Raw genomic sequence first — 20,787 nt, 5'->3', positions numbered from 1 at the left:
ACTCCTGTTTCTAATTACCCTGACTGACCCTATATATCCTTGCTATTGCTTCCAGGGTTGCCATATTACACGAATTATCGTGTAATTACACGACTTGTTCCTATTTTACACGATTACACGAATCAAGTACGAAATCTTACGATTTTTACCATTAAAAATTTTCAGTAGTATTTTTAATACATTTTTATTAAAATTCACTTAAACCTTTCCTGTATTGTTTAAAAATTACTTTGCAAAGAAAGAGAAATCCTCCGATATTTGTAATCTATACTTTCATACCTAATCCTAACATACCATAATGATAACATAAACATCATTGGAAGAGTCTCAAGTTAAGTACTCATTTACACTAAAGTAAAATATAGGGGAATCCCCTGAAAATATTAGGAAGGTATAAATATTAGCCAGTCACCAACCGTTCTTGAATGGTTACGCGCATGCGCGATAGCGAATAATTATGCGCAGTAACACAGTTTTCGTTACTGCGCAGACTCACAACCATTCAAGGACGGTTTATTAAGCATTTTCCGACTTTACACGATTTTACACGATTTTCACTAGTCGAGTTTCACGATTTTTGCTTCACTTCATCTGGCAACCCTGATTGCTTCATAGTTCAAAACTGTGCTGTGGGATCCAATTTGGTTCTTTTTTAGTGTTTATTTTTTGATAAACTTTTTATTTCTAGCTGTTGTGTGTAATCATCATCATCATCAAGGCTTTTCATTCCGGATAGCATGTTTGCCGCTCTTGCTTAGAGCTCTCTGATTCGCTTATTGCAGTGAATCACTCCGCTTTCTTCTTGTGTCTTGTCAAAGTTTGTTGTATGACTTTGCTTTCATTACAATTTTCTTCCACTCATTTCAGTATGTACATAGTTCCTTCCAGTTTCTCACTTTCAGGATTTTGATGTTCCTCATGACCGCCCTTCTTTCCTCCCTCCCATCTTTCTCTGGGATTTCCCCTTGTTCTTTCAGTTTCTGGCTTCCATCTGATGACCTTCTTAATCAGTAGGTTGTTTTTCTTTCTCTCTATGTGTCCTAACTATCTCAGTCTCTGCGCTTTAATAAATCTAACTGTGTCTTACTCTAACTCTATCTTACTGTATCTAGTTTTACAAGAATTTTTGTTGGATGCCCTTGAAGGGTATGACCAGGTTGATGTCATTTATCGCTGTGTCTAGGTACACGCTAACGTGTACGCAAATAAAAAAGTTGGGTACACGTGAATTAAACTTCATCAAGCCAATGACGTCATTATTTAGTGTGCACAGTGTCTGTATACTTTGGTACACGCTATTTTGATATGTTGAGGGCCGGTTGTTCGAACGCTAATCAACAATGATCACTATCAAATATTTAATTACTGTCAAAACTGTCAATGTCAACTTTGGTTGGGTTGCTAAAAACATAATTGATTACAATTCTGAGACTATAATCAATTAATATAACAATAATTATTAACATAATTGATAATAAATATCATAATTTTAATTAATTATGTTTTCAGTAACCCAAACAAAGTTGACATTGACAGTTTGGTGACAGTAATTAAATATTTGATAATGATAATTGTTGATTAGCGTTCGAACAACCGGCCCTAAGGCCGGTATTATGATCATTATTAAATATTTAATTACTGTCACCAAAACTGTCAATGTCAACATTGTTTGGGTTGCTGAAAACATAATTAATTACAATTATGAGATTTATTATTAATTATGTTAATAATTATTGTTATATTAATTGATTATAGTCTCAGAATTGTAATTAATTATGTTTTGACAACCCAAACAAAGTTGACATTGACAGTAATTAATTATTTGATAATGATCATTGTTGATTAGCGTTCGAACAACCGGCCCTTAGTGTTTGATAGAAAAATATTTGTTATTAAGTGAAGGGAAGCAGAACTATTCAGATGTTTCAAACTTAATTGTAATAAATCAATGTATATATAAAAGTATATATTCAAGTTAGCAAAATAAATATGTATTTAGTTGACATCACATTATGTACAAAATATTGTTAAAATAATTTTTATACGTAAGTTAATTATAATAATCAACTATTCTAAATGGGAAATAAGCCACAATTTAACTAAAAAAATGATTTTATTAACGTTTCGACGTCCAAATCGGATGTCGTTGTCAAAATACAAAAATTAGTCAGATTAAATAACTTATTAGAAGAAATTTTTTACTAAACCACAACATTTTTGTTTAATTTATTAATATTTTGTATTTTGAAAACGACATCCGATTTGGCCTTCAAAATGTTAATAAAATAATTTTGTTAGTTAAATTGTGGCTTATTTCCCATTTAGAATGGTTGATTACAAAAATGCCACAAGGAAATAGCTTCAGAACAAGTTAATTATTAATGTTTTTAGGTCTTCCTTTTATTTTAATTTTGGACGGTACTTTATTTTACTGACAACTAAAAATATATATTAATTTATAGTCTCTTATCTTTTTCATACTGTTTTAAAATGTTGTTAAACTCATTAAAATATCTAAATAATTGTCCACATTTCATAGTTAATTTAAAAACAAACACTAAACAAATAAAAAATAAGAAATCTCTTTACTAATCAATATTAAAGTGTAAACACAACTCGATTCAACAAATTCCAACACTCTGACTCTCTGGTACTCGCGGTATCTTACCACAGCATACACGCGGCTCAAGTTGCGTGTATGCAAAAAACCAGTAACAGTGCACGCTAAATAGTGACGTCACTGACTTGATGACGTTTCGCGTGTACCTAACTTTTTTATTTGCGTACACGTTAGCGTGTACCTAGACACAGCGGTCATTTATACTGACTTTTCGAAGGCATTCGATAGATTTAATCATACTGTCCTAATCTCTAAACTTTATAATGCTGGTTTACATGGAAGATTATTAGGCTGGATGGAGAGCTATCTCACAGATAGAACTCAAGTTGTAAAAATTAATCAATTTTTGTCATCTTTACATCAATGTAACCTCTGGTGTTCCACAGGGTGGACATTTATCTCTGCTTTTAATTGTTTTGTACCTAAATGATATAAAAAATTGTTTTTATCATAGTAATAGTAATATTCTTGACCTAAAGATTTATAGAGTCTGTAGTTTATTACAGAATGATTGAAGTAGATAGTAGATTATAGATAATTTGAACATAAATAAATGTAAGGTAATGCGATTTTTTAGAAACAAACATCCGATTTCATTTGAATACCATATTGGACCGAATATTTTGGAGGTAATCACAACATTTAAGGATCTTGGGATAATTTTTGACCCTACAGTAAGCTTCAGGGACCACTTTTCTTACGTTTCTAATAGATCCATGAAACTTTTAGGTTTCATGAAACGTAGTCTCTCTGAATTTGATAATATTTATTGTCTCAAAAATATCTACTGTTCCCTTATTAGATCGGTTTTGGAATATGGTAGCAATATTTGGTCTCCGCATTATAACTGCTACAAAGATCTTTTACAAAGAGTACAGAGAAAGTTCTTAAGATTTATTGCTTTTAAATTGAGAATACCTGTAAATGAAATTGAATCCATTGTTTTAGAATCTTTACTTAAATTGACTACTCTTGAAGAAAGGCGAATATTGCTAGATGTAGCATTTATATATAAATTAATACGAGGAGGCATTGATGCTAGTGCTCTTTTGGAAAAGGTTTACTTCCGTACTCCCTGTAGAGACACCAGATCCCAAGACTTATTTTATTTAGAATTTCATAATCGAACTTATACTGTAAATAAACCCTTACAGAGAATGTGCAGAAATGGGCCTAGCCGGGTAAGATGATGAAAAGTGCCCCCAACTCGATTCGAATTCCATAAAGGTCACCGTTTAGCATATATAGTGAAACTAACTTTCTGAAATCTTTAGCCCCCTAGGTGGTCATGTGACCCACCTAGAGCCTAATTAGGCTTTTTAAGTTTTTATTTTTGAAGTTATACTTCTTTACCGGCGATAGAGGGTGATTTTTTTATATGTTAAAACCTATCAGACCGGCGCATGCGCATTATAACTTTGTTCTGATTGGATGTTCAAATGACATGTCAAAAATTATCCGATATGGCAGCTGTGGTTTGGAGGTAAAGGTAAAGGTAAACAAATGTATAATATATTAGTTTTATTGTTGTGAGGACAGAAACAAAAAAGTTTATAATATTGTAGTGACTTTTAAATAGTTTTTAAAAGCAACAGGTACGTAATAATTGTTAATGTATTATGGGTATTAACCTACCTATTTGATCTGCCAAAATACATAGTATGTAATACTTTTATTTATATAATTTGATTACCATCAAAATTTCTATCAATATTCACCTAATATATTGTTTTTTACTCTATGTTTTGTTGTATTTTTTCAATTCTAAATCATTTCAATGCAAAATTAAAATAATTTGATCAATTTTCAAAATATCAAAATATCACAAGTTTAATCCGTTTAGTTAGTCGATCTTCGTAAATAATGACACATAGTGTCTGTGGCTAAGCGGAGAAGGCGAACGAATTCCAATACCTACCGCTCTTATCAGCGCTGGTTAGAGTCCCAATAGAAACTTTCTTTTTTGTTTTTTTTAATACATTTTATGATTGTAAGTATATTTATTATATAATTGTATTTTCATAAAACACGTATTTAGTTAAAAAAATTTTCGACAATTAATGTTCAGACATCATTTGTGGCTTGTTTAATGTGTTTGTGTGTGTTTTATTCTTTTATTATTTTAATTTTTGGCACTGTTCTAATAAAAATGTTTGAGAAGTAGTAAGTATAAATTAGTTTAATATTTAAACAAAATATAAATAAAAAGTATATTAATTTCGTTTAAATCATATAATAGAAGTATAACTTCTTACGTGCGTACAAAGTACACACACATTCTTTTTTATCTCAGCCGCATCGAGAACTAGCGAAAAACTTTAAATAAAAAAGTTGTAAGCTTTAAAAAGTCCTATCCAAAAATAATTTATTTTTTAATTTTTGGCGGGAAATTTAAATTTTAGGACGATTTTAAAATTTTAAATGATTATAAAAAAATAACTAAGACATTCGTTTTCACGAAAAAAATATATAACGTGTATTTTTGCATAATATTTCACCCAGAATTTTTTCAAATTTTTAAAATTGGTGAAACGCACCTTTAAAAATAAAAAACCGCATTTTTTCGGTTTTTTTTTTTCGTTTTTTGATACAATTTTATACATATTTTCAAAAAAGGTAATACCGTCACTCGAAAAGGTAAAAAACTGAAAAATAATTGGGGTTTTCTTAATAAAAATTTTTTGTAATGCCATCCATTTTCACGATACAGGGCGTTGAAGAAAACAAAATTTTACACATTTTTTACGATTTTGCCGAAACTACTGGCAACATTGTAATAAAATTTGGCAAGTTTTAAGAGGTATTTGTTCTGCACTTTTTGACATACAATTAAGAATTTTATATTTATCATTGGCGCGTATACGGGTAATGGTCTGAACTTTTTAAAGAAAAAAGATAGTACGCCACTGACATATTTCAATTTAACAATCCTTTTTGAATTCCTCGTTCAATTTGTGACAAAAAATCTATCTTCCGCTTTTTTCATACGATGCGCCATTTTTATTCAAAAAATAAAACATCTTAACCCTTACACAGTATTCGAACTTCTATTAGTAGTTTCTACATCTACATACATAAACTCATACATCCATTATTATAAAAACTAATTCGAATACTTTGGAAGCGTTAAGATATTTTATTTTTTGCAGCAAAACGGCGCCTCGTATGAAAAAATGATAAGATAGCTTTTTATCGCAAATTGAATGAGGAATTCAAAAATGATTGTTATTTTGAAATATGTCAGTGGCGTACTATCTTTTTTTCTTTGAAAAATTCAGACCATTACCCCTAAGCGCGCCAATGATGAATATCAAATCTTTAATTGTATGTCAAAACATACACAATAACTACCTCTTAAAACCCGCCAAGTTTTATTACAATGTTGCCAGCAGTTTCGGCAAAATCGTAAAAAATGTGTAAAATTTTGTTTTCTTCAACGCCCTGTATCTTGAAAATGGATGGCGTTATAAAAAATTTTTATTGCAAACCCCAATTATTTTGAAATTTTTTACCTACGCCAGTGACGGAGTTACCTTTTTTGAAAAATATGTATAAAATTGTATCAAAAAACAAAAAAAAACCGAAAGAATGCGGTTTTTTATTTTTAAAGGTGCGTTTCACCAATTTTAAAAATTTGAAAAAATTCAGGGTGAAATATTATGCAAAAATACACGTTATATATTTTTTTCGTGAAAACGAATGTCTTAGTTATTTTTTATACTCATTTAAAATTTTAAAATCGTTCTAAAATTTAAATTTCCCGCCAAAAATTAAAATAAAATTTTTTTCGCACGGAACTTTTTAAATATTACAATTTTTTTATTTAAACTATTCAAAAAGGATTGTTAATTTGAAATATGTCAGTGGCGTACTATCTTTTTTCTTTAAAAAGTTCAGACCATTACCCGTATGCGCGCCAATGATAAATATAAAATTCTTAATTGTATGTCAAAAAGTGCAGAACAACTACCTCTTAAAACTTGCCAAATTTTATTACAATGTTGCCATAGTTTCGGCAAAATCGTAAAAAATGTGTAAAATTTTGTTTTCTTCAACGCCCTGTATCTTGAAAATGGATGGCATTACAAAAAATTTTTATTAAGCAAACCCCAATTATTTTTCAGTTTTTTACCTATTCTAGTGACGGCATTACCTTTTTTGAAAAACATGTATAAAATTATATCAAAAAACGGAAAAAACCGAAAATATGCGGTTTTTTATTTTTAAAGGTGCGTTTCACCAATTTTCAAAATTTGAAAAAATTCTGGGTGAAATATTATGCAAAAATTTTAAAATCGTCCTAAAATTTAAATTTCCTGCCAAAAATTAAAAAAATAAATTTTTTTGGATAGAACTTTTCAAAGCTTACAACTTTTTTATTTAAAGTTTTTCGCTAGTTCTCGATGCGGCTGAGATAAAAAATAAAAACATAAAAAGCGTAATTAGGCTCTAGGTGGGTCACATGACCACCTAGGGGGCTAAAAATTTCAGAAAGTTAGTTTCACTATATATGCTAAACGGTGACCTATATGGAATTCGGATCGAGTTGGGGGCACTTTTCATCATCTTACCCGGCTAGGCCCTTTAATAGTAATGATTTTTTCATTTGTCACTAAGTAGTATTAAGAATGAGATCGAAAATACCTTTTTATGTAATTACTAGAGAGCGGAATATATGCAAAGTGCATATAGATGCATATATTGCATATTTTCAGACAACAAACACAACATTGCACATTTAAGCTAAACACGATTTATTTTGCATATTTTAAAAATAAATTATATAAAAGTTTAAAATTTTCCTCTCTTAGTTGGAATTTTATAACTTCGATATGAACGAGCTCGTTATTTATCTATCTATCGCTCATTATTATCTATCTGGACTTTCCCATTACTACCTGAATTTAACAATTATGGGTGTTCCCAGAAAAATATTATTTTATTAGCGTAGCAAGTCGTAGGTACCTACCTGCTTTTAAGGGTCTAATATATATTTTGTCAGTTTCCGGCCAACATTTGTTTAAAGTAAACGTTGTATCGTATTTAGTGTTTTTGAAGTGATTGGTATATATTAAGTTTAAATATGTCTACCATTCAAAAAAGTGCTTGGATAAAGTGTTTTCCCGAGTTAAAGCTAAGTGGAGACAAAGTATTTTGCAAGGCCTGTTCCAAAATCGTAAGTTACATTCATTTTCACATTTCATTTTTTAAATGAGGAACTGACAAACAAAAGCATCATGTCAAGGAATTTACAATTAAGTGATTCGGTTAATCTTGTTAACACTTTTTCTGTTCATTGTCAAAAAATTCCCGGAAATACAGGGATTACAATTAGAAATAAATTAAAAAATGTTTTAGAAAAAAATGAGGGCTTCGATTGTTTGAGGAAAGTTGTACGTATTTTTGAAGGCAACTTTTCTGAAGATCTTACGACTTGGCAAATTAGTTTACTGCCTAAATTAAAATATTGTCCTATAACATCAGTAGATGTAGAACGAACTTTTCTGTGTCCAAACACGTTTTTAGTGATAGAAAGCAAAAGTTGCTAGTTGAAAATTTTGAAAAATATTTGATTATAAATTCATACTATAATTTAGATTCTTAATTTAATTATAATATCAGTTTTTGTGTGTCATTTCATTTGTTTTTATGTGAAAAATAAATATGTATTAAACATAAATGTAGGTTGAATTTTTTAAACATAAATGTTTATATTTAATATATTGTTTTATTTTTGAGTATTTTTAATATGCATTTGCATATTTAGACAAATTTGCAAATATGCGCATATTTTGGTAATGTTGTGTTGCATATATTCCGCTCTCTAGTAATCACATTGTGCTTTAATAGTTTAGTTAAATTTAAGTTGATTTGTAAAAATGACAAGTCCGTAAATAAACATTACATTACATATTTTTTCTTCCTTATGTCTCTTAGTTCATGGTTCAAACTTCTTTTTATTTCACTGTTTTCCATTGTTGGCAAATAATTCCAATTCTTCTGAGAATTTTCCTTTTGAGTATTCTTAATTTTTCGTTATCTTTATCGGTGAGGCACAATTGGGTTTTATATACCTTTTACTTAATCAATTTAGCATACAAAAGCTCTTAGAACGAAATATGTCCTATTTGTTAAGCAAAGTATTTTCTAACATTGCTGCAAAAAGAACTGAAAAATATGTTTTTAGCACATTCAGACATTGTAAAATAAGTGGATCTTTTCTTTCAGACTGTACTCGAGACTCCTCCTGTACAAAATGAAGAAGATTCTGATATTTGGAGTCACGGTTTCATGATACCTTCTAACACAGATGATTCTCCTGAAAGGTAAGACAAATATTTATGTTAAAATAGTTTATGTAATAACTTTAATGCATGGTAGTCACAAAATCAAATAAATCGGGCGATATAGGTTCAATGAAGTCAGGAACAAATGGTACCAATTTAATAAAAATGGGTCTACTCTAGACTAAGAGCCGCTATAGGTGAAATTTCTTAATCATTTTAGGCACGATGGGACCCTATAACTTAAATAGTAGAACCTAAAAGAAAACGTTTGAACACTGTGCCGTCACTTTTCAGTGGCACATGCGTCGACAGTGGCGCATCAAACTTTCCACTTATGGACGGGATAAATAAATTAAAAGTTACCCTCCCTTACTAACAGAATTACACTTTTTTATTTTTTTAAGTTCTATGTGATTAACACATAAGATTCAGCGTAATTTTAACCCACCACCCCCTTCCCCCTGCCCCCACCATCAAAGAGTTCATTTTTCGTTTTTATTTTTTTTTGTTGGGATGAAATCAATTTTAAAATTTCAAAAAATTCACACGCATAGCTGAGGCTTTTATAAAACATGCCTATTTTTTATAGACCCATAGGTAGAGTGTACATAACCTCAAAAAATTAAAAGAGATTTTTTTTTCCAAAAAAGCGTATAACTTTTTTTGAGGAATAGCTGCAGGTCTAATTTTTTCTTAATCTTGTGTGTTTTATCAAACACTATATTTTTAATTTTTTTCAGATTTTTCCGTAAGGCTCCCCACCTTCAAAAATCCGAAAAACTTTTTTGGGGGGTTTTGGGGGATTTTCCCTATTTTATAGACTTCATAATATATCAAATCAATTTTGTTTTTATAGGTTATATGTAACTTGAAGTAACTGAGTCCTTTAGAATATTTAAAAATCAGAAAAACACGTTCAAACCCCCCAAAACCCCCTTAAAAAACAGTTTTTTGGATTTTTGAAGGTGACCAGCGTTGCAGAAAAATCTGAAAAAAATTAAAAATATAGTGTTTGATAAAATACACAAGACTAAGAAAAAATTAGATCTGCAGCTATCCCCAAAAAAAAGTTATATACTTTTTTCCAGAAAAAAAATTTAAAAATTTTTTGGGGTTATGTACACTCAACTTACAGGTCTATAAAAATAGACGTGTTTTATAAAAGCCTTAACTATGCTTGTGAATTTTTTGAAATTTTAAAATTGATTGCATCCCACCAAAAAAAAATAAAATCGAAAAATAAAGTTTTTGATGGTGGGGGCAGGGAGAAGGGGGTGGTGGGATAAAATTATGATGAATCTTATGTCTTAATCACATAGAACTTAAAAAAATGAAACAAATTAAATTCTGGTAATGAAGGAGGGTATTTTTTAATTTATGTATCCCGTCCATAAGTGGAAAGTTTGATGCGCCACTGTAGACGCATGTGCCACTGAAAAGTGACGGCACAGTGCTCAAACGTTTTCTTTTAGGTTCTAATATTTAAGTTATAGGGTCCCGTCGTGCCTAAAATGATTAAGAAATTTCACCTATAGCGGCTCTTAGTCTAGTCACTGAGGTCTCATATCCAATTAGAGCATTGTCACTGGTTTGATCCTATGATGACATTTAACAGACTATGGCAATAGTATACAACTAAATACTTTTTTCGGCCTTAGCAATATGTTCACAGAGTTTTATTTCTACCGATTTTGAACTTTAAAATTCAATTTTTTTCAACTTAATTTTTTTGGTATCTTTCACATGCAATACAGATCGCTTTTATTATTATAATCTCTTGAAGATCATTATAATTAGAATATCTTGAAGATATGAAAGTATCGATAAAGAGCTCTGAGAGAGTAAGGTAATGGTTCAAAGATTACAAAGATTAAATGCCAGCCAACTTTGACCAGTTGTAACTCAGGAACCATTCCTCGTACTTACTTACTTACTTACTTAATCCAGAACTCTTCCATCTTTTGGTGTGAGTTATTGCGGAGTTTGGTTCTCTGTCATTTTCTTCCTCATTTCATTCCATTACATTCATGCCTTACATTTCGCAACCAGGAAATCCTCCTATGTCCCACATTTCTCTTTCCCGAGATTTTTCCCTGGATTGTGAGTCTTAGCAGGGCGTACTTTTCCCCCCTCATTATGTGACCTAGATATTCCAGTTTTCTCGTTTGTATGGTTTTTATAACTTCGCATTCCTTCTCCATCTTCAGCAAAACATCTTGATTTGTTATTCTTTCTGTCCATGGTATTTTCCACATTCTCCTGTAGCACCACATCTCGAATGTCTCAATGTTTTTGATGTTTATCTTTTTTAGTGTCCAAGCTTCCATGACGTACATCAGAACGGAGAAAACATAGCACCTTAACATTTTCATTCTCAATTTCAGATTTATGTCTCGGCAGCATAGGAACTTGCTCATTTTGATAAATGATTGTCTCGCTATTTCTATTCGCCTCTCAATTTCTTTTGTCTGGCCATTATTATCAGTGAACCAAACCCTAAATATTTTGTAATTTACCAATTTACTAAAGAAAGAATGTGTGTGTACTTTGTACGCACGTAAGAAGTTATACTTCTACTACATATTATGTGATTTTTAAGGCAATACCAAAAATTTAAAAAAATAAAAGAATAAAACGCACACAAACACATTGAAAAATTCCACAAAGAAAAAATGATTTCTGAACGATAATAATTGTTGGCAAAAATTTTAAATACGCATTTTCTGAAAAAAAAATTATATAACAAATATACTTACAATCATAAAATGCATAAAAAAATAAAAACTTGCATCGGGAATCGAACCCGTGACTTTCGGGGCGCTTTGATTCGTAATCGAAGCCTAAACTCACTCGTCCAATTCCACATTATTTGTCATGTGGAAAAACAGGGTAACTGAACGTTTTACTGTTTGACAGTTGTTTTGAATATAATTAAATTATGTAGTTTAAATTTTGTGGAAGAAAATATTAAAATATAACAAAACAGTAAGAAAACAATATATTAGATGAAGATTGGTAGAACTTTTGTTGGTAATCAAATTAAGTATGTAAATCAAAGCATTACATACCTACTAGATAAATAAATCTACGCCAAAAAAATCATAATTTAAAAATAAAAGATCGGACCTAATTTGGGATTTCTCTCTTAAATCCCCATTCTTGAGAAAATAAATGTACAGTAGAGCGTCGATTATCCGAACGTCGATCAACCGAACGACCGCTTATTCGAACTATCGACTCCCGCGTCCCGCACTCGAATACCGAGCAAGCGTTAGTAATTGACGCTTAAAATATCTTCAATTTTCTTCAATATTGTATCCAAAAATAATTATGTTGTTGCAAAGACTGAACTTTTTTGTTTAGTTGCTAGTTGTCATTATCAAGATATAAATAAATATGTAGGTATATAAATATGGCTTTTATTCACTTGTGGATAAATATGTATGACTATAAATATGTATCAATATATTGTAGTTCGATTATCCGAACAAATCGGTTTTCCGAACACCTATGTCCCCCAATTAGTTCGGATAATCGACGCTCTACTGTATTTCAACCTAATCCAAATGTATAATTACAATATGATTATAATAAAAACTACTTACCAAATTAGAATGAGTTTTCCTTGTCCAAAATAGTCCAAAAGTCCAAAAATATAGGTATATGAAAACTATTTAAAAAGGCAGTATAACTATTAACTAACTTTTGTTTGTTGTTTCTTTTCACACAAATTTTAAAACGCAACAACCATAAATAATCAAACTACAGCTGTACCACAGCCGCCATATTGAATAATTTTTGACATGTCATTTGAACATCCAATCAGAACAAAGTTATAATGCGCATGCGCCGGGATCATAGGTTTTAACATATAAAAATTCACCCTCATATCGCCGGTAAAGAAGTATAACTTCAAAAATTCCTGAGGCCACTCAAATACTCGAATTTTAATTCTATAAAGTGCGTTGGATATATGAGTGCTCTTTTATATTAAATAAAATTAGCAAACTTGTTTAGTTTTTATTGTGTAATAAAGTTACGTGCATAGAAATCGGCCCACTTAAAAATTTGGTCATTTTTGATGTCTCATATTTCCTAAACCTGTTGACCGATTTAAATGATTATTTGAACATGTTATAGCCTGATTCTTTAACAATACCTCTGTAATAATATTGTTGCTAAACAGGTAAATTTTCATTGTATACCGGGTGTACCAATCAAATTGTGGTTTTTTCTCAAAGTTCGCATCGCCCTGTGGAATATTCTAGCATTTATAAAATACTGAAATTAAAACCCAACTATAGCCTCAGGTTTTCTTAACATTCTGTTTTTTTATTCATTCGTTTATGTTGGATAATAAAAAAGTTAGGTGCTTTAACCACTAGACATGTTCTTTATCAATACACGGTGTTTCTAAATAAGTGCGACAAGCTTTAAGGGGTAATTCTGAATGAAAAAATAATGACAGTTTGCTTTATAAAAGTATGTCCGCAAATGTTTCGTTTCCGAGATACGGGATGTTGAATTTTTTTACAAACTGACGATTTATTTATTGCTTTAAAACCAGTTGAGATATGCAAATGAAATTTGGTAGGTTTTAAGAGATAGTTATTGCGGATTTTTTGGCATAACATTAAGAATTTTATATTCACCATTAGCGTGCATACGGGTAATATGATCGGTTACACGTATGCTCGCTAATGGTGAATATTAAATTCTTAATTGTGTGTCAAAAAATGTGCAATAACTACGTCTTAAAACCCACCAAATTTCATTGGCATAACTCAACTGGTTTTAAAGCAATAAAATAAATCGTCAGTTTATAAGAAAAAATTCACCATCTCGGAAACGAAACATTTGCGGACATACTTTTATAAAGCAAACTGTCATTATTTTTTCATGCAGAATTACCCCTTAACGTTTGTTGCACTTATTTAGAAACACCGTGTATTGATGAAGAACATGTCTAGTAGTTAAAGTACCTAACTTTTTTATTATCCAACATAAACGAATGAATCAAAAAACAGAATGGAAAACCTGAGGCTATAGTTGTGTTTTCATTTCAGTATTTTATAAAAAATGCTGGAATATTCTACAGCGTGTTGCGAACTTTGAGAAAAAAAAAACACTGTTTGAGTGGTACACCCAGTATACAGTGAAAATTTACCTGTTTAGCAACAATATTATTACAGTGGGGTATTGTTCAAGAATCAGGCTATAAAATGTTCAAAAAATCACTTAAATCAGCCAACAGGTTTAGGAAATATGAGACATCAAAAATGATTTAATGATTTCTATGCACGTAAGTTTATTTTAAAGAATTTCAATTCTTAAAAAGAATTAATTTAGATTGCAAAATTATTATCCAAAATCTATTAAATTGATTTTAATGAAATTTGGTGAACTGTTTTATTTTATTTTGAAGATTATCTAGGCGAATTATGAAAGTCCTAACTGCACTATAAGTATTGAAAAGATTGAATATGAAAAATAAAGACAAAAATTCAATAACTTTATTTTTTACAGGTGGGGAAGTAAAAACAAATGGTGCAGACCATCGTGTATTCCTATCTCTATAATATGTATCCTGATCTTCCTCGTAGTGTTATTGCCGCTATTAGATCACGCCTCCGAGAAAAGTTTGAACAATTTGAATGGTCTTCTAAAAGATAATTGCAACAATACTTGTGGGTGAGTCGTCTTGTTTATAAATATATCAGTAATAAAATAATTTATGAACCTCTTGAGTCATACATTAATTAAGATAAGTCGTAGAAAGGTGAGTACAAAACACGTACATATACCGAATGATAATAGTCCAGGGTAATAAGGTTTTTCCCATGGCACTCGAGCAGCCAGGGTACTGAAGCGTTTTATCGACAGGTAATACCTATAAGAGCAAATTGTAACTATTTCCTGCGTAGGATCTGGCGGCCATTTTTATTTATAAACAATTAAGTGTCAAAAATGGCATTTTTCCCTTTTTTTCAAATCAATGGAAAACAGTGAAACTTATGGTTTTTTCAGTACAAATATCTTCAAAATTATGGAAAAAGCTTTAAAATGACGTATTACAAAGTTTGATATACTCATTTATTGTTAATATAATTGCGAAAAAAGGTCGGAATTGCAAAAAAATTAATTTCGCAATATCTATTGTAAAAATTAGTGTACAGCTTTGAAATTTTTGTCACATAAGGGTTCTTTAGTGCTTAATATGTGATACAAATTTCAAAGCGATTCATTCAATTGTTTAAATTTTATTCAAATTGTTTATCCCAGAGAGCATTTTTTTGCAATAACATAAGTCAGAAAAAATGACGTTAGAACCATTCCACAGGTGTCAAATGAAAGAGCATGAACTATGTTTTCAACTTGGTTTAAAAAATGCGAATAAAAATGCATTTATTAGTAATAAATAATTATGCAAAAGTACCGTAAAGCTTTCCTTATAAACTTTTTATTTTGTTATATAAGAAATTATATATATTTATTACAATTTTTTTTCAATTATAATATAAATAACATTACTTGGTAGTTGTGCACTTAAAACGGGGTAAAAAAGTTAATTTTTTTGGAAAAAGTTATCCTAAAAGTTTATAAGGAAAGATTTACGATACTTTTGCATAATTATTTATTACTAATAAATACATTTTTTATTCGGTTTTTTTAAACCAAGTTAAAAACATAGCTCATGCTCTTCCATTTGACACCTGTGGAATGGTTCTAACGTCATTGTTTTCTGACTTATGTTATTGCAAAAAAAAATGCTCTCTGAGATAAACAATTCGAATAAAATTTAAACAATTCAATGAATCGCTTTGAAATCTTTATCACATATTAAGCACCAAAGACCCTCATTTAACAAAAATTTCAAACCTGTGCACTAATTTTTACAACAGTTATTGCGAAAATATTTCTTTTTACAATTCCGACCTTTTTTCGCAATTATTTTAACAATAAATGAGTATATCAAACTTTGTAATATGTCATTTTAAAGCTTTTTCCATAATCTCAAAGATATTTGTACTAAAAAAATCATAAGTGTCACTGTTTTCCATTGATTTGAAAAAAAGGGAGAAATGCCATTTTTGACAGTTAATTGTTTATAAATAAAAATGGCCGCCAGATCCTACGCAGGAAATAGTTACAATTTGTTCCTGTAGGTATAACTTGTCGAAAAAACGCTTCAGTACCCTGGCTGCTTGAGTGTCACGAACAGGGTATATTTTTGTCTTATTACTCTGGCCTATAACTTGAGAACTTCCTAACGTTAATATTTTTGTGCCTGTAATTTATATGAAAAATCAAAAAGGTAGGTAAATTTTGATGTCTTTAGTGAATATATTTTTAACCCTTGGAGGGTAAGTCTAAAATCTTAAATAAGAACCCCGTTTTTTATTGCAGATTTGGATTCCTCATGAAAAATAAGTAACATTTATTCGAAACATTTTTTAGAATTGTTGATAGCTGGTGCTAATAAATCGGAAAAATACGTGTTTTTTGGGTTTTCAATTGTATTTTTCGAGATATTAGACCGGTTCTATAATTTACCTATGGTATTAAGATAAATCGTTTTTTACGATTAAAGCGCCATCTATCCTCAATTCGAAAAAATATTTCGAATTAACGTTGCTTATTTTTACGTAAGGAATCCAAATCTGCAATAATAAATTTGGGTTTATTTAAGATTTTAAAGTTACCCCCACTCCCCCTCCGGCGTGTAGAGTGGGGGTTGTGTTTAGTGTCATTCGATAGATTTAAAAAAAAATTGAAGACGTATTTTTGAGTTTTTCGATCCTACGTTCAATTCGCGAAATAATCGGCTTATAAAGTGATAAAATGGGGATGAGAGAGAACGTCCTTCACTAGGGGTTGTTTATCAGGAATACACTAAACCATGGACGTTATCTTTATTTATACGTTCATGCACTAAACTCATAATATGTTTATTTGATCACTGCTAAATATACCAGTAACTAGTTGGTGGGCAACGTCTATCTTCTCACTAACTTGATGTCTCAATATTAAATGAAGAAAGATTGATTAACGAATGAATCTGTAATACTTTCTCCGTATGTATGAATAAACTTGTGATTGTTTATATTATGATTGTTAACACGATTCGACCATAAAATAATTATATCAAAATAGCTGACTAAAGCGTTCTTGAAACAAGTGCATTATATTGGGAAATCTGTCTCACCTAGTATATAGTTATTTTACAACAATTAGTAATGTTTGTTTTTTTAGACCTTTAAAAATTAAATGGATATGAATTGCTCTTATTTTGGAATGCTAATATAATTCCTGTACAGGCTGTTCCGCTACTTTTGGGACATCCTATATATTCCACAAGGGCGAGAACTATTTGAATATTTATTTATTCCAAACGAATTCTTAAATTTGCCTATTCTACTATTTGAAATACGTCTATGCAATTATTAATCCCACACAGCCCCAGCCCTAGGTCACGATATCACGATACCAACTGATAATTCATTGCGTTCATGAATAATTAAATAGTTTTCCGATGTTTTTATCGGAATTTAATAAACGATAATATAGATTTTATACGACAATTATTATTACTTATCTGTAAGAAATTATATTTTTATTATTATTAGTCCAGAAAGCCACTGCGCATCCGCTAGGAAAAATATTCTGATTCGGATTTTTTGCACAATCTTACTCAAAAAGGACTCCTTTTAACAAATTTGCATGTTGCCAGGACCAAAAGGTGGTCAAAAATTTTTTAAACGTTTTTTTTTTGTTTTTTTCCTAAAATTATTTTTTTTTGCATGGAAAAAAGTTTTTTTAGGTTTTTTGGATCATTCCAAACAGAAAAGGTCTTTAGTGACTTTTCTCTAAAAATGATAGCTTTTGACATATAAGCCATTAAAAATTGAAAAATTGCGAAATCGGCCATTTTTAACGCTCAAAAACTATGTGAAAAACTGAAAATTTGAATGTTGCCAAGGTAGGTAGATATTCTTTAAACATCGATTGATGAAATCCCGAAGAGTTTTTTGCAATACAATATTCAAAACTCCTTTGTATTTTAATTGCTAATCAAGCGTGCGCGACCACCACCAACAATATGGTGCAAATGAAAGGAATAAATTCGTTATTTCGTAAACCGGCGACTTTAAGGAAAAATCCCGAAACAGGTCGATTTTTATTTTTAAGTTATGATATTGTGACATATATGGTATACTAGTGAAGTCATCCATCTGGACGTGATGACGTAATCGATGATTTTTTTAAATGAGAATAGGGGTCGTGTGCTAGCTCATTTAAAAGGTTCTTCAATTCTCTATTCAGTAATATAAACACTTACATAATTATTTATACAGGGTGTCCAAAAAATTTTTATTAAATTAAATTATTTGACAAAAAAAGAAGTAGAAGGACACCCTGTATAAATAATTATGTAAATATTTACATTACTGAATAGAGAATTGAAGAAACTTTTAAATGAGCTACCACACGACCCCTATTCTCATTTAAAAAAATCATCGATTACGTCATCATGCCCAGACGGATGACGTCACTAGCATACCATATATGCCACAATATCATAACTTAAAAATAAAAATCGACGTTTCGGGATTTTTCCTTAAAGTCGCCGGTTTACGAAATAACGAATGTATTCCTTTCATTTGCACCATACTGTCTGTGGAAAATAGTGTCGCGCACGCTTGATTAGCAATTAAAAAACAAAGGAGTTTTGAATATTGTATTGCAAAAAACTCTTCGGGATTTCATCAATCGATGTTTAAAGAATATCTACCTACCTTGCCAACATTCAAATTTTCAGTTTTTCACATAGTTTTTGAGGGTTAAAAATGGCCGATTTCGCAATTTTTCAATTTTTAATCGCTTATATGTCAAAAACTATCATTTTTAGAGAAAAGTCACTAAAGACCTTTTCTGTTTGGAATGATCCAAAAAACCTAAAAAAACTTTTATCCATGCAAAAAAAATAATTTTGGAAAGAAACCAAAAAAAAACGTTTAAAAAATTTTTGACCACTTTTTGGTCCTGGCAACATGCAAATTTGTTAAAAGGAGTACTTTTTGAGTAAGATTGTGCAAAAAATCCGAATCAGAATATTTTTCCTAGCGGATGCGCAGTGGCTTTCTGGACTATACTATATTGTTACTGGTTGAATGATTATAATCAATCATGGGAAAGGTAATATATTAATTAGAAGTGTAAATTAACAAGAATGCAAAAAAGAGTTTATAGAATTTTAAATGCACTTAAATGTCATTCATAAAAAATGACACAAGTTCAACAGTTGGACGAAGATGATCCTGATCGACGCCTGCAGTTTTGGGAACATCTTTGCTTTTTTTTATTTTCCATTGACTTTCCACCACAGTCCACCTCATCATCATTCAGCTTATACTTGTCCACTGCTAAACGTAGGCCTCCCGTAGTTCACCCCGCAAATTCCTGTCCTGAGCCGCTTGCATCCAATTTTGGCATATCCACTTCAGGTAATTTTCATTTGTCCATCTTGTTGGTAGTCGTTCTCTGCTTCGAAAGGCTTCCTGTCTAGGTCTTCACTCTATAATACGTTTCGTCCATCTGCCGTCCTTCATTCGCGTAACATGCCCTGTCCAGTTCTATTTCAAGGTCGATATTCTTTTGATTGCATCGGTTACTCCCGATCTACGGCGCAATTCTGTGTTGGTTATTCGGTCTCTTAGGGTTAATCCCAACATGGTAACATGGACCGTTCCATTGTCCTCTGTGTTGTTAGAAATTTTGTTTGCAGGCGTTTTAGTGAGTATTAGCGGTTCCGCACCAAACATAGGTTGGAGTTAGAACCGGCAGCACACATTGATCAAAGACCTTTCTCTATAAGCAGATGGGAAGAGCCTATTTTGAACACGTCTCTTAGCTTTCCATAAGCTGCCCAAGTCAACACTATTCTCAAGGGCGGATCCAGGGAGGGGGCCATGGCCCCCTCCGAGAATTTAAAAAAATATAAATTTAAATATTTGCAGTTCAAATGTTTTTAGTTTCAAACACATGTATTTGTACAAAACAGGAGGGAAATATGTTGTCTAGACTAGAATCGAACAAAAGCATTAACAAAATTCTTGAAGAATGACATAGGATGTTTTGCAAATCAAAATGTTAATAATTTTACAAAGTGCCAATTTTTAGAACGACTTTGGCAGCCATCAACATCGTATCAATTTCCATATTGTGTTCACACAAAGAATAGAAAAGAAATGAAGCATTACTTGGGTCACCAGCACTTTAGAACAGAGGGGTTGGTTGGTACTTTCGCACAGTCAAAAGGGATTTTTTATCAAGTGTTGCGTTTTATTTTTCTAACGAAAAATATGGTCACAATAAAGGGATGATAGCCCAAAGCCTTGTCATGAAACCTTTAATATCTCTCGCCAAACTCATGGGCAAAGACGGGACCATACAAACCCATGAAAAAACATCATACCACAAGGAGAGCGTTCAGATTGGGCTGGATTTTCTACAAAGTTATCGCAACCCGCAAAAGTCAGTCATTAACCAGATAGAGTCTCAGAGGTCTAAATAGGTACAAGAAAATAGAGAAAGACTACGGCTAATAGTAGAACCTATAGTGTTCTTAAGTCAACAAAATACGTCTAAGAGGTCATCGTGATGATAGCCTTCCGCTTCTGGACGAAGATGCTGGACCTAGATTTCAGCCAACTTGCTTTAATTTCACGATGTAATTGTTTTATCAATTTCACGATGTAATTGTTTTACCAATATTAAAACCAGGTAAAAACTCAAATTTGGCTCAGTCATATAGACCGATTTCTCTTATGTCCTGCATGTTGAAAACTCTAGAACGAATGATAAAACACAGGTTGGAAT

The 20,787-nt window shown here is 31.0% G+C and overlaps 1 protein-coding gene across 3 annotated transcripts in view; it reads left to right on the top strand.

Moving 5' to 3' along the window:
* Positions 1-20,787, top strand: part of LOC114325269 (5'-3' exonuclease PLD3-like) — a 112,050-nt gene that overhangs the window by 30,650 nt on the left and 60,613 nt on the right. For all 3 annotated transcript variants that reach the window (XM_050656630.1, XM_050656629.1, XM_050656631.1), the window contains 2 exons: positions 8,849-8,946; positions 14,434-14,598. In XM_050656630.1, the coding sequence (XP_050512587.1) occupies positions 8,849-8,946; positions 14,434-14,598 (263 nt within the window). The remainder of the gene's footprint in view (positions 1-8,848; positions 8,947-14,433; positions 14,599-20,787) is intronic.

Source organism: Diabrotica virgifera, chromosome 7 (assembly GCF_917563875.1).
Source record: "Diabrotica virgifera virgifera chromosome 7, PGI_DIABVI_V3a".
In the NCBI taxonomy this organism is placed as follows: Eukaryota; Metazoa; Arthropoda; class Insecta; order Coleoptera; family Chrysomelidae; genus Diabrotica; species Diabrotica virgifera.
Note: the sequence above shows the minus strand (reverse complement) of the source record. Positions and strands in the feature narration are given on the sequence as shown.